The 12,875-nt window shown below is 42.8% G+C and overlaps 1 protein-coding gene across 2 annotated transcripts in view; it reads right to left on the reverse strand.

Moving 5' to 3' along the window:
* Positions 1 to 12,875, reverse strand: part of phyh (phytanoyl-CoA 2-hydroxylase) — a 39,556-nt gene that overhangs the window by 12,177 nt on the left and 14,504 nt on the right. For both annotated transcript variants that reach the window (XM_061914617.1, XM_061914616.1), the window contains 3 exons: positions 8,907 to 8,988; positions 8,666 to 8,847; positions 278 to 427 (listed from right to left, as the gene is read on the reverse strand). In XM_061914617.1, coding sequence (XP_061770601.1) covers positions 278 to 427; positions 8,666 to 8,847; positions 8,907 to 8,988 — 414 coding nt within the window. The remainder of the gene's footprint in view (positions 1 to 277; positions 428 to 8,665; positions 8,848 to 8,906; positions 8,989 to 12,875) is intronic.

Below are 12,875 nucleotides of genomic sequence, written 5' to 3' on the forward strand. Positions count from 1 at the left end.
GGAAGTTGTAGCGGACAAAAGTTTTCATTAGTGGAAGTTGTAGCGAACAAAAGTTTTCATCAGTGGAAGTTGTAGCGAACAAAAGTTTTCATCAGTGGAAGTTGTAGCGGACAAAAGTTCCTGCTGATTGAAGTCAATATTACATTTCTTTTATTCCACCTTGTCTTGCTTTTTTGCTAATAGTATTTTTGCTAATAGTATTTTTGTAAACGCCCTCTCGGCCGCACTTTGGACACCCGTGTTGTGGTGGGAAATGCATTCTGGGTAATCCTCATACCTTCCGGAAGCCTTGGGTCTGGTTCATGCCAGAACCGTGGATGAGCAACGGGTGGAAAAAGACGGTGTCGCCCTTCTCCATCTGCAGGTGCACACGCTGGTGTTGGAGGGTGGAGTCCCGCACTCCGTGGTACATCTTGTTCACACCACCCTGCACACCCACACCAGTACCAGCATTAAACCTGACCATACCTAAAGTAGTACTAGGATGAAACCTGGCCATACCTAAAGTAGTACTAGCATTAAACCTGGCCATACCTAAAGTAGTACTAGGTTGAAACCTGGCCATACCTAAAGTAGTACTAGGATGAAACCTGACCATACCTAAAGTAGTACTAGGATGAAACCTGGCCATACCTAAAGTAGTACTATAATGAAACCTGGCCATACCTAAAGTAGTACTAGGATGAAACCTGGCCATACCTAAAGTAGTACTAGGATGAAACCTGGCCATACCTAAAGTAGTACTAGGATGAAACCTGGCCATACCTAAAGTAGTACTAGGATGAAACCTGGCCATACCTAAAGTAGTACTAGCATTAAACCTGGCCATACCTAAAGTAGTACTAAGATGAAACCTGGCCATACCTAAAGTAGTACTAGCATTAAACCTGGCCATACCTAAAGTAGTACTAGGTTGAAACCTGGCCATACCTAAAGTAGTACTAGGATGAAACCTGACCATACCTAAAGTAGTACTAGGATGAAACCTGGCCATACCTAAAGTAGTACTATAATGAAACCTGGCCATACCTAAAGTAGTACTAGGATGAAACCTGGCCATACCTAAAGTAGTACTAGGATGAAACCTGGCCATACCTAAAGTAGTACTAGGATGAAACCTGGCCATACCTAAAGTAGTACTAGCATTAAACCTGGCCATACCTAAAGTAGTACTAAGATGAAACCTGGCCATACCTAAAGTAGTACTAGGATGAAACCTGGCCATACCTAAAGTAGTACTATAGTGAAACCTGGCCATACCTAAAGTAGTACTAGGATGAAACCTGGCCATACCTAAAGTAGTACTATAATGAAACCTGGCCATACCTAAAGTAGTACTAGGATGAAACCTGGCCATACCTAAAGTAGTACTAAGATGAAACCTGGCCATACCTAAAGTAGTACTAGGATGAAACCTGGCCATACCTAAAGTAGTACTAAGATGAAACCTGGCCATACCTAAAGTAGTACTAGGATGAAACCTGGCCATACCTAAAGTAGTACTAGGATGAAACCTGGCCATACCTAAAGTAGTACTAGGATGAAACCTGGCCATACCTAAAGTAGTACTAGGATGAAACCTGGCCATACCTTAAGTAGTACTAGGATGAAACCTGACCATACCTAAAGTAGTACTAGGATGAAACCTGGCCATACCTAAAGTAGTACTAGGATGAAACCTGGCCATACCTAAAGTAGTACTAGCATTAAACCTGGCCATACCTAAAGTAGTACTAGGATGAAACCTGGCCATACCTAAAGTAGTACTAGGATGAAACCTGGCCATACCTAAAGTAGTACTAAGATGAAACCTGGCCATACCTAAAGTAGTACTAGGATGAAACCTGGCCATACCTAAAGTAGTACTAAGATGAAACCTGGCCATACCTAAAGTAGTACTAGGATGAAACCTGGCCATACCTAAAGTAGTACTAGGATGAAACCTGGCCATACCTAAAGTAGTACTAGGATGAAACCTGGCCATACCTAAAGTAGTACTAAGATGAAACCTGGCCATACCTAAAGTAGTACTAGGATGAAACCTGGCCATACCTAAAGTAGTACTAGGATGAAACCTGGCCATACCTAAAGTAGTACTAGGATGAAACCTGGCCATACCTAAAGTAGTACTAAGATGAAACCTGGCCATACCTAAAGTAGTACTAGGATGAAACCTGGCCATACCTAAAGTAGTACTAAGATGAAACCTGGCCATACCTAAAGTAGTACTAGGATGAAACCTGGCCATACCTAAAGTAGTACTAGGATGAAACCTGGCCATACCTAAAGTAGTACTAGGATGAAACCTGGCCATACCTAAAGTAGTACTAGGATGAAACCTGGCCATACCTAAAGTAGTACTAAGATGAAACCTGGCCATACCTAAAGTAGTACTAGGATGAAACCTGGCCATACCTAAAGTAGTACTAGGATGAAACCTGGCCATACCTAAAGTAGTACTAGGATGAAACCTGGCCATACCTAGAGTAGTACTAGGATGAAACCTGGCCATACCTAAAGTAGTACTAGGATGAAACCTGGCCATACCTAAAGTAGTACTAGGATGAAACCTGGCCATACCTAAAGTAGTACTAGGATGAAACCTGGCCATACCTAAAGTAGTACTAGGATGAAACCTGGCCATACCTAAAGTAGTACTAGGATGAAACCTGGCCATACCTAAAGTAGTACTAGGATGAAACCTGGCCATACCTAAAGTAGTACTAGGATGAAACCTGGCCATACCTAAAGTAGTACTAGGATGAAACCTGGCCATACCTAAAGTAGTACTAGGATGAAACCTGACCATACCTAAAGTAGTACTAGGATGAAACCTGGCCATACCTAAAGCAGTACTAGGATGAAACCTGGCCATACCTAAAGTAGTACTAGCATTAAACCTGGCCATACCTAAAGTAGTACTAAGATGAAACCTGGCCATACCTAAAGTAGTACTAGGATGAAACCTGGCCATACCTAAAGTAGTACTAGGATGAAACCTGGCCATACCTAAAGTAGTACTAGGATGAAACCTGGCCATACCTAAAGTAGTACTAGGATGAAACCTGGCCATACCTAAAGTAGTACTAGGATGAAACCTGGCCATACCTAAAGTAGTACTAGGATGAAACCTGGCCATACCTAAAGTAGTACTAGGATGAAACCTGGCCATACCTAAAGTAGTACTAGGATGAAACCTGGCCATACCTAAAGTAGTACTAGGATGAAACCTGGCCATACCTAAAGTAGTACTAGGATGAAACCTGGCCATACCTAAAGTAGTACTAGGATGAAACCTGACCATACCTAAAGTAGTACTAGGATGAAACCTGGCCATACCTAAAGTAGTACTAGGATGAAACCTGGCCATACCTAAAGTAGTACTAAGATGAAACCTGGCCATACCTAAAGTAGTACTAGGATGAAACCTGGCCATACCTAAAGTAGTACTAGGATGAAACCTGGCCATACCTAAAGTAGTACTAGGATGAAACCTGGCCATACCTAAAGTAGTACTAGGATGAAACCTGGCCATACCTAAAGTAGTACTAGGATGAAACCTGGCCATACCTAAAGTAGTACTAAGATGAAACCTGGCCATACCTAAAGTAGTACTATAGTGAAACCTGGCCATACCTAAAGTAGTACTAAGATGAAACCTGGCCATACCTAAAGTAGTACTATAATGAAACCTGGCCATACCTAAAGTAGTACTAGGATGAAACCTGGCCATACCTAAAGTAGTACTATAATGAAACCTGGCCATACCTAAAGTAGTACTATAATGAAACCTGGCCATACCTAAAGTAGTACTAGGATGAAACCTGGCCATACCTAAAGTAGTACTAGGATGAAACCTGGCCATACCTAAAGTAGTACTAGGATGAAACCTGGCCATATCTTAAGTAGTACTAGGATGAAACCTGACCATACCTAAAGTAGTACTAGGATGAAACCTGGCCATACCTAAAGTAGTACTAGGATGAAACCTGGCCATACCTAAAGTAGTACTAGCATTAAACCTGGCCATACCTAAAGTAGTACTAAGATGAAACCTGGCCATACCTAAAGTAGTACTAGGATGAAACCTGGCCATACCTATAGTAGTACTAGGATGAAACCTGGCCATACCTAAAGTAGTACTAGGATGAAACCTGGCCATACCTAAAGTAGTACTAGGATGAAACCTGGCCATACCTAAAGTAGTACTAGGATGAAATCTGGCCATACCTAAAGTAGTACTAGGATGAAACCTGGCCATACCTAAAGTAGTACTAGGTGAAACCTGGCCATACCTAAAGTAGTACTATAATGAAACCTGGCCAGACCTAAAGTAGTACTAGGTGAAACCTGGCCATACCTAAAGTAGTACTAGGATGAAACCTGGCCATACCTAAAGTAGTACTAGGATGAAACCTGGCCATACCTAAAGTAGTACTAGGATGAAACCTAGCCATACCTAAAGTAGTACTAGGATGAAACCTGACCATACCTAAAGTAGTACTAGGATGAAACCTGGCCATACCTAAAGTAGTACTAAGATGAAACCTGGCCATACCTAAAGTAGTACTAGGATGAAACCTGGCCATACCTAAAGTAGTACTAAGATGAAACCTGGCCATACCTAAAGTAGTACTAGGATGAAACCTGGCCATACCTAAAGTAGTACTAGGATGAAACCTGGCCATACCTAAAGTAGTACTAGGATGAAACCTGGCCATACCTAAAGTAGTACTAGGATGAAACCTGGCCATACCTAAAGTAGGACTAGGATGAAACCTGACCATACCTAAAGTAGTACTAAGATGAAACCTGGCCATACCTAAAGTAGTACTATAGTGAAACCTGGCCATACCTAAAGTAGTACTAGGATGAAACCTGGCCATACCTAAAGTAGTACTAGGATGAAACCTGGCCATACCTAAAGTAGTACTAAGATGAAACCTGGCCATACCTAAAGTAGTACTAGGATGAAACCTGGCCATACCTAAAGTAGTACTAGGATGAAACCTGGCCATACCTAAAGTAGTACTAGGATGAAACCTGGCCATACCTAAAGTAGTACTAGGATGAAACCTGGCCATACCTAAAGTAGTACTAGGATGAAACCTGGCCATACCTAAAGTAGTACTAGGATGAAACCTGGCCATACCTAAAGTAGTACTAGGATGAAACCTGGCCATACCTAAAGTAGTACTAGGATGAAACCTGGCCATACCTAAAGTAGTACTAGGATGAAACCTGGCCATACCTAAAGTAGTACTAGGATGAAACCTGGCCATACCTAAAGTAGTACTAGGATGAAACCTGGCCATACCTAAAGTAGTACTAGGATGAAACCTGGCCATACCTAAAGTAGTACTAGGATGAAACCTGACCATACCTAAAGTAGTACTAGGATGAAACCTGACCATACCTAAAGTAGTACTAGGATGAAACCTGGCCATACCTAAAGTAGTACTAAGATGAAACCTGGCCATACTTAAAGTAGTACTAGGATGAAACCTGGCCATACCTAAAGTAGTACTAGGATGAAACCTGGCCATACCTAAAGTAGTACTAGGATGAAACCTGGCCATACCTAAAGTAGTACTAGGATGAAACCTGGCCATACCTAAAGTAGTACTATAATGAAACCTGGCCATACCTAAAGTAGTACTAGGATGAAACCTGGCCATACCTAAAGTAGTACTATAATGAACCCTGGCCATACCTAAAGTAGTACTAGGATGAAACCTGGCCATACCTAAAGTAGTACTAGCATTAAACCTGGCCATACCTAAAGTAGTACTAAGATGAAACCTGGCCATACCTAAAGTAGTACTAGGATGAAACCTGGCCATACCTAAAGTAGTACTATAGTGAAACCTGGCCATACCTAAAGTAGTACTAGGATGAAACCTGGCCATACCTAAAGTAGTACTATAATGAAACCTGGCCATACCTAAAGTAGTACTAGGATGAAACCTGGCCATACCTAAAGTAGTACTAAGATGAAACCTGGCCATACCTAAAGTAGTACTAGGATGAAACCTGGCCATACCTAAAGTAGTACTAAGATGAAACCTGGCCATACCTAAAGTAGTACTAGGATGAAACCTGGCCATACCTAAAGTAGTACTAGGATGAAACCTGGCCATACCTAAAGTAGTACTAGGATGAAACCTGGCCATACCTAAAGTAGTACTAGGATGAAACCTGGCCATACCTTAAGTAGTACTAGGATGAAACCTGACCATACCTAAAGTAGTACTAGGATGAAACCTGGCCATACCTAAAGTAGTACTAGGATGAAACCTGGCCATACCTAAAGTAGTACTATAATGAAACCTGGCCAGACCTAAAGTAGTAATAGGTGAAACCTGGCCATACCTAAAGTAGTACTAGGATGAAACCTGGCCATACCTAAAGTAGTACTAGGATGAAACCTGGCCATACCTAAAGTAGTACTAAGATGAAACCTGGCCATACCTAAAGTAGTACTAGGATGAAACCTGGCCATACCTAAAGTAGTACTAAGATGAAACCTGGCCATACCTAAAGTAGTACTAGGATGAAACCTGGCCATACCTAAAGTAGTACTAGGATGAAACCTGGCCATACCTAAAGTAGTACTAAGATGAAACCTGGCCATACCTAAAGTAGTACTAGGATGAAACCTGGCCATACCTAAAGTAGTACTAGGATGAAACCTGGCCATACCTAAAGTAGTACTATAATGAAACCTGGCCATACCTAAAGTAGTACTAGGATGAAACCTGGCCATACCTAAAGTAGTACTAGGATGAAACCTGGCCATACCTAAAGTAGTACTAGGATGAAACCTGGCCATACCTAAAGTAGTACTAGGATGAAACCTGGCCATACCTAAAGTAGAACTATAATGAAACCTGGCCATACCTAAAGTAGTACTAGGATGAAACCTGGCCATACCTAAAGTAGTACTAGGATGAAACCTGGCCATACCTAAAGTAGTACTAGGATGAAACCTGGCCATACCTAAAGTAGTACTAGGATGAAACCTGGCCATACCTAAAGTAGTACTAGGATGAAACCTGGCCATACCTAAAGTAGTACTAAGATGAAACCTGGCCATACCTAAAGTAGTACTATAGTGAAACCTGGCCATACCTAAAGTAGTACTAGGATGAAACCTGGCCATACCTAAAGTAGTACTAGGATGAAACCTGGCCATACCTAAAGTAGTACTAAGATGAAACCTGGCCATACCTAAAGTAGTACTAGGATGAAACCTGGCCATACTTAAAGTAGAACTATAATGAAACCTGGCCATACCTAAAGTAGTACTAGGATGAAACCTGGCCATACCTAAAGTAGTACTAAGATGAAACCTGGCCATACCTAAAGTAGTACTAGGATGAAACCTGGCCATACTTAAAGTAGAACTATAATGAAACCTGGCCATACCTAAAGTAGTACTAAGATGAAACCTGGCCATACCTAAAGTAGTACTAAGATGAAACCTGGCCATACCTAAAGTAGTACTAGGATGAAACCTGGCCATACCTAAAGTAGTACTAGGATGAAACCTGGCCATACCTAAAGTAGTACTAGGATGAAACCTGGCCATACCTAAAGTAGTACTAGGATGAAACCTGGCCATACCTAAAGTAGTACTAGGATGAAACCTGGCCATACCTAAAGTAGTACTAAGATGAAACCTGGCCATACCTAAAGTAGTACTATAGTGAAACCTGGCCATACCTAAAGTAGTACTAGGATGAAACCTGGCCATACCTAAAGTAGTACTAGGATGAAACCTGGCCATACCTAAAGTAGTACTAGGATGAAACCTGTGCAGTAGAGTGTAAAAAGAAGTTAGTTCTATATTGAAGTTATTATCATATTTACATTATTTATGACACCTGAGGACTTACTAAGTAAATAGATGTGATCAAAACAGTATCAATCTCACAAATATATGAAGTGAATTATATTTATATAGCGCTTTTTCTCTAGTGACTCAAAGCGCTTTTCTCTAGTGAAACACAATATCTAAGTTATATTTAAAGCAGTGTGGGTGGCACTGGGAGCAGGTGGATAAAGTGCCTTGCCCAAGGACACAACGGCAGTGACTAGGATGGCGGAAGCGGGAATCGAACCTGCAACCCTCAAGTTGCTGGCACGGCCACTCTACCAACCGAGCTATACTGCTCCAGACATTTTAAGAAGCAATGATGTAGAGAGGAACCACAGATCCCTTCCCCATCAACAACAATACTAATCAAGCAGACTTTGTGAGCGACAACAAGGATTACTTTGGGAACAATTAGGATCCACAATCTTTTATTTCTGAGCCTGAACACAATGAGGATAAGTCTTAGAAGGTGAGTGCTAAACGGATGTAGCTTTATTGCAACACTGTAGCATTAGCAGCATTGCTAGGTACAGCACATCTCTTTACAATGTTTGAGTATTTCCAGTACGACTGCCCTAATAATATGGTCAGAGTGCAGAAGTGTTACTACAGTGATGTCAATCTCCGTAAATAGTGGCATGTATACAGAGTGTAATATTCCATTGAATGTGTGGCATCCTGTGATGTTCAGAGGGTATGGTCACATACTGGTAAACACAACTCTTTGTGTTTAATGACCCCATGGTATGGTTTTCCCAGCTGATATTTGCTGAGGGCTGGTCTTACCTGCCAGTCCGGGTAGTCGTGCTCCTTCAGCGTGCCCGTGTGTGTTCCTGGCAGGACCACCAGGCAGCCATTCTGCCGGTTCACCCGCTCCAAGGCAGTCCAGGCGCAGACTATGCGGTCGGCGGGTCTGAAGGGGAAGTAGTGCAGGTCCTGGTGCATGGGGTGGCGGGAGGTTTTCTTACCTGCACACCCGCACCTGGGTCAGCCTCTTAACAGCGTCTCCTGTTGTGCAGCGTCCTACCTGCATCTGGAGGTTTGTTGATCAGCATGGTGTGCATGGCCATGATGTCCGGTCCGATGAAGCACTCCACATACTTCAGGACCTGACGGCACAAGGTCACCTTTAGTCCAAGGTCATAGTGGTTGAATGACCACACCCACACCAAAACAAATCCATCCATTTTCGTCCCTCTTAGGCTCGACCGAAAAGCCTCACATCGGTTTGGAAGGAGATCAGTAATGACCGTCTGGTGGTCGACTGAGCAGTTTTTGCTGCCAGGCTCCGCCCACTACAGATGGGTACTGACCGATCCAGCCCTTTAGCATTTGTACCACTTCTAATCAAGATCTGAGTTTGTGGAACCACTTCATGTGTTGTGGCAAGATGAAAGCTTGATGCCATGACACACCCACAACCAAGGTGGTTCCTTAGCAACATACCATCTGTCCTGTGTCTGCCAGTTTAATGGCAAGTCATTTCTACAAGCAAGGTGGTAGGCAACATTCCTTAGCAACATACCATCTGTCCTGTGTCTGCCAGTTTTATAGCAAGTCATTTCTACAAGCAAGGTGGTAGGCAACATTCCTTAGCAACATACCATCTGTCCTGTGTCTGCCAGTTTAATGGCAAGTCATTTCTACAAGCAAGGTGGTAGGCAACATTCCTTAGCAACATACCATCTGTCCTGTGTCTGCCAGTTTTATAGCAAGTCATTTCTACAAGCAAGGTGGTAGGCAACATTCCTTAGCAACATACCATCTGTCCTGTGTCTGCCAGTTTAATGGCAAGTCATTTCTACAAGCAAGGTGGTAGGCAACATTCCTTAGCAACATACCATCTGTCCAGTGTCTGCCAGTTTTATAGCAAGTCATTTCTACAAGCAAGGTGGTAGGCAACATTCCTTAGCAACATACCATCTGTCCTGTGTCTGCCAGTTTAATGGCAAGTCATTTCTACAAGCAAGGTGGTAGGCAACATTCCTTAGCAACATACCATCTGTCCAGTGTCTGCCAGTTTTATAGCAAGTCATTTCTACAAGCAAGGTGGTAGGCAACATTCCTTAGCAACATACCATCTGTCCTGTGTCTGCCAGTTTAATGGCAAGTCATTTCTACAAGCAAGGTGGTAGGCAACATTCCTTAGCAACATACCATCTGTCCTGTGTCTGCCAGTTTTATAGCAACTCATTTCTACAAGCAAGGTGGTAGGCAACATTCCTTAGCAACATACCATCTGTCCAGTGTCTGCCAGTTTTATAGCAACTCATTTCTACAAGCAAGGTGGTAGGCAACATTCCTTAGCAACATACCATCTGTCCTGTGTCTGCCAGTTTAATGGCAAGTCATTTCTACAAGCAAGGTGGTAGGCAACATTCCTTAGCAACATACCATCTGTCCTGTGTCTGCCAGTTTTATAGCAACTCATTTCTACAAGCAAGGTGGTAGGCAACATTCCTTAGCAACATACCATCTGTCCAGTGTCTGCCAGTTTTATAGCAACTCATTTCTACAAGCAAGGTGGTAGGCAACATTCCTTAGCAACATACCATCTGTCCTGTGTCTGCCAGTTTAATGGCAAGTCATTTCTACAAGCAAGGTGGTAGGCAACATTCCTTAGCAACATACCATCTGTCCAGTGTCTGCCAGTTTTATAGCAAGTCATTTCTACAAGCAAGGTGGTAGGCAACATTCCTTAGCAACATACCATCTGTCCTGTGTCTGCCAGTTTAATGGCAAGTCATTTCTACAAGCAAGGTGGTAGGCAACATTCCTTAGCAACATACCATCTGTCCTGTGTCTGCCAGTTTTATAGCAACTCATTTCTACAAGCAAGGTGGTAGGCAACATTCCTTAGCAACATACCATCTGTCCTGTGTCTGCCAGTTTAATGGCAAGTCATTTCTACAAGCAAGGTGGTAGGCAACATTCCTTAGCAACATACCATCTGTCCAGTGTCTGCCAGTTTTATAGCAAGTCATTTCTACAAGCAAGGTGGTAGGCAACATTCCTTAGCAACATACCATCTGTCCTGTGTCTGCCAGTTTAATGGCAAGTCATTTCTACAAGCAAGGTGGTAGGCAACATTCCTTAGCAACATACCATCTGTCCAGTGTCTGCCAGTTTTATAGCAAGTCATTTCTACAAGCAAGGTGGTAGGCAACATTCCTTAGCAACATACCATCTGTCCTGTGTCTGCCAGTTTAATGGCAAGTCATTTCTACAAGCAAGGTGGTAGGCAACATTCCTTAGCAACATACCATCTGTCCTGTGTCTGCCAGTTTTATAGCAACTCATTTCTACAAGCAAGGTGGTAGGCAACATTCCTTAGCAACATACCATCTGTCCAGTGTCTGCCAGTTTTATAGCAACTCATTTCTACAAGCAAGGTGGTAGGCAACATTCCTTAGCAACATACCATCTGTCCTGTGTCTGCCAGTTTAATGGCAAGTCATTTCTACAAGCAAGGTGGTAGGCAACATTCCTTAGCAACATACCATCTGTCCTGTGTCTGCCAGTTTTATAGCAACTCATTTCTACAAGCAAGGTGGTAGGCAACATTCCTTAGCAACATACCATCTGTCCAGTGTCTGCCAGTTTTATAGCAACTCATTTCTACAAGCAAGGTGGTAGGCAACATTCCTTAGCAACATACCATCTGTCCTGTGTCTGCCAGTTTAATGGCAAGTCATTTCTACAAGCAAGGTGGTAGGCAACATTCCTTAGCAACATACCATCTGTCCAGTGTCTGCCAGTTTTATAGCAAGTCATTTCTACAAGCAAGGTGGTAGGCAACATTCCTTAGCAACATACCATCTGTCCAGTGTCTGCCAGTTTTATAGCAACTCATTTCTACAAGCAAGGTGGTAGGCAACATTCCTTAGCAACATACCATCTGTCCTGTGTCTGCCAGTTTAATGGCAAGTCATTTCTACAAGCAAGGTGGTAGGCAACATTCCTTAGCAACATACCATCTGTCCAGTGTCTGCCAGTTTAATGGCAAGTCATTTCTACAAGCAAGGTGGTAGGCAACATTCCTTAGCAACATACCATCTGTCCAGTGTCTGCCAGTTTAATGGCAAGTCATTTCTACAAGCAAGGTGGTAGGCAACATTCCTTAGCGACATACCATCTGTCCAGTGTCTGCCAGTTTAATGGCAAGTCTTTGGTCAAAGTCCCGGGGAGGAGTTGGTTAAAGTACCACCACAGTTTTTGCCTTAAAAATGGTGGTCGGAAACCAAGACTTCCTGTTTGTTTCCAAATGTGTCTTCTTGAGACTGAGGTGGTCGTGTGCTGATGGACGTCTCCGGCCATTTTCCTGACCGTGCAACAATCTGGGGGTTTGAACTCGTGTGTTTCAAACTGTCCAGGCAGAATCCATTTGAAAATGTTGTGTTTGGTAGCCACAAAATATAAAAAACTTTTGCTAAAGCTGGCATGAATGCAAAATGTTTTTTTTTTGCGCATGTTAAGGGCCTCACAGAGCAATTACCATAGGGCTCTCTCAACCTTTGCTGCTGGGGCCCTAACAAGTACAATGCCCGATTAAAAACGCCTTCTTGATCCTTAAAAATGGCCTGAAAAGTGATCTCAGACCCTTTAGTAATTCAGTCCATGACCATGGATCAGCAGATCTGAAGGCTTGTGTTGGGCCGAGGAACCAACACGCCAAGGACGTTCTGCGACCGCCAGCTGGAGTCTCTAGGCATGTGAGAACATAAATGCCAGACCAAGAAGTGATTTACAGATACATGACGAATGAAGATGGACTGTTTGCTGTTGCGTGTTGTGAGAATGAGATCTGTTGAAGTGTTCTTGCTTAATCCTGTTTAGTCATGTTTCAAGCAGCGAGTCTTTTCCCATGTGAACTCTTTGGGTTTTTCTTCTTATGTCCGCTAGTAAACTCTTTTGTTTTGTCTTAAGGGCTCCTGTTTGTCGGCTCAAAGAGCTGTTTTGGCCAGCTCCTTATGTCTTTTGAAGTAGCAGCTCCTTT

The sequence above is a fragment of the Nerophis ophidion genome, linkage group LG10 (assembly GCF_033978795.1).
Source record: "Nerophis ophidion isolate RoL-2023_Sa linkage group LG10, RoL_Noph_v1.0, whole genome shotgun sequence".
In the NCBI taxonomy this organism is placed as follows: Eukaryota; Metazoa; Chordata; class Actinopteri; order Syngnathiformes; family Syngnathidae; genus Nerophis; species Nerophis ophidion.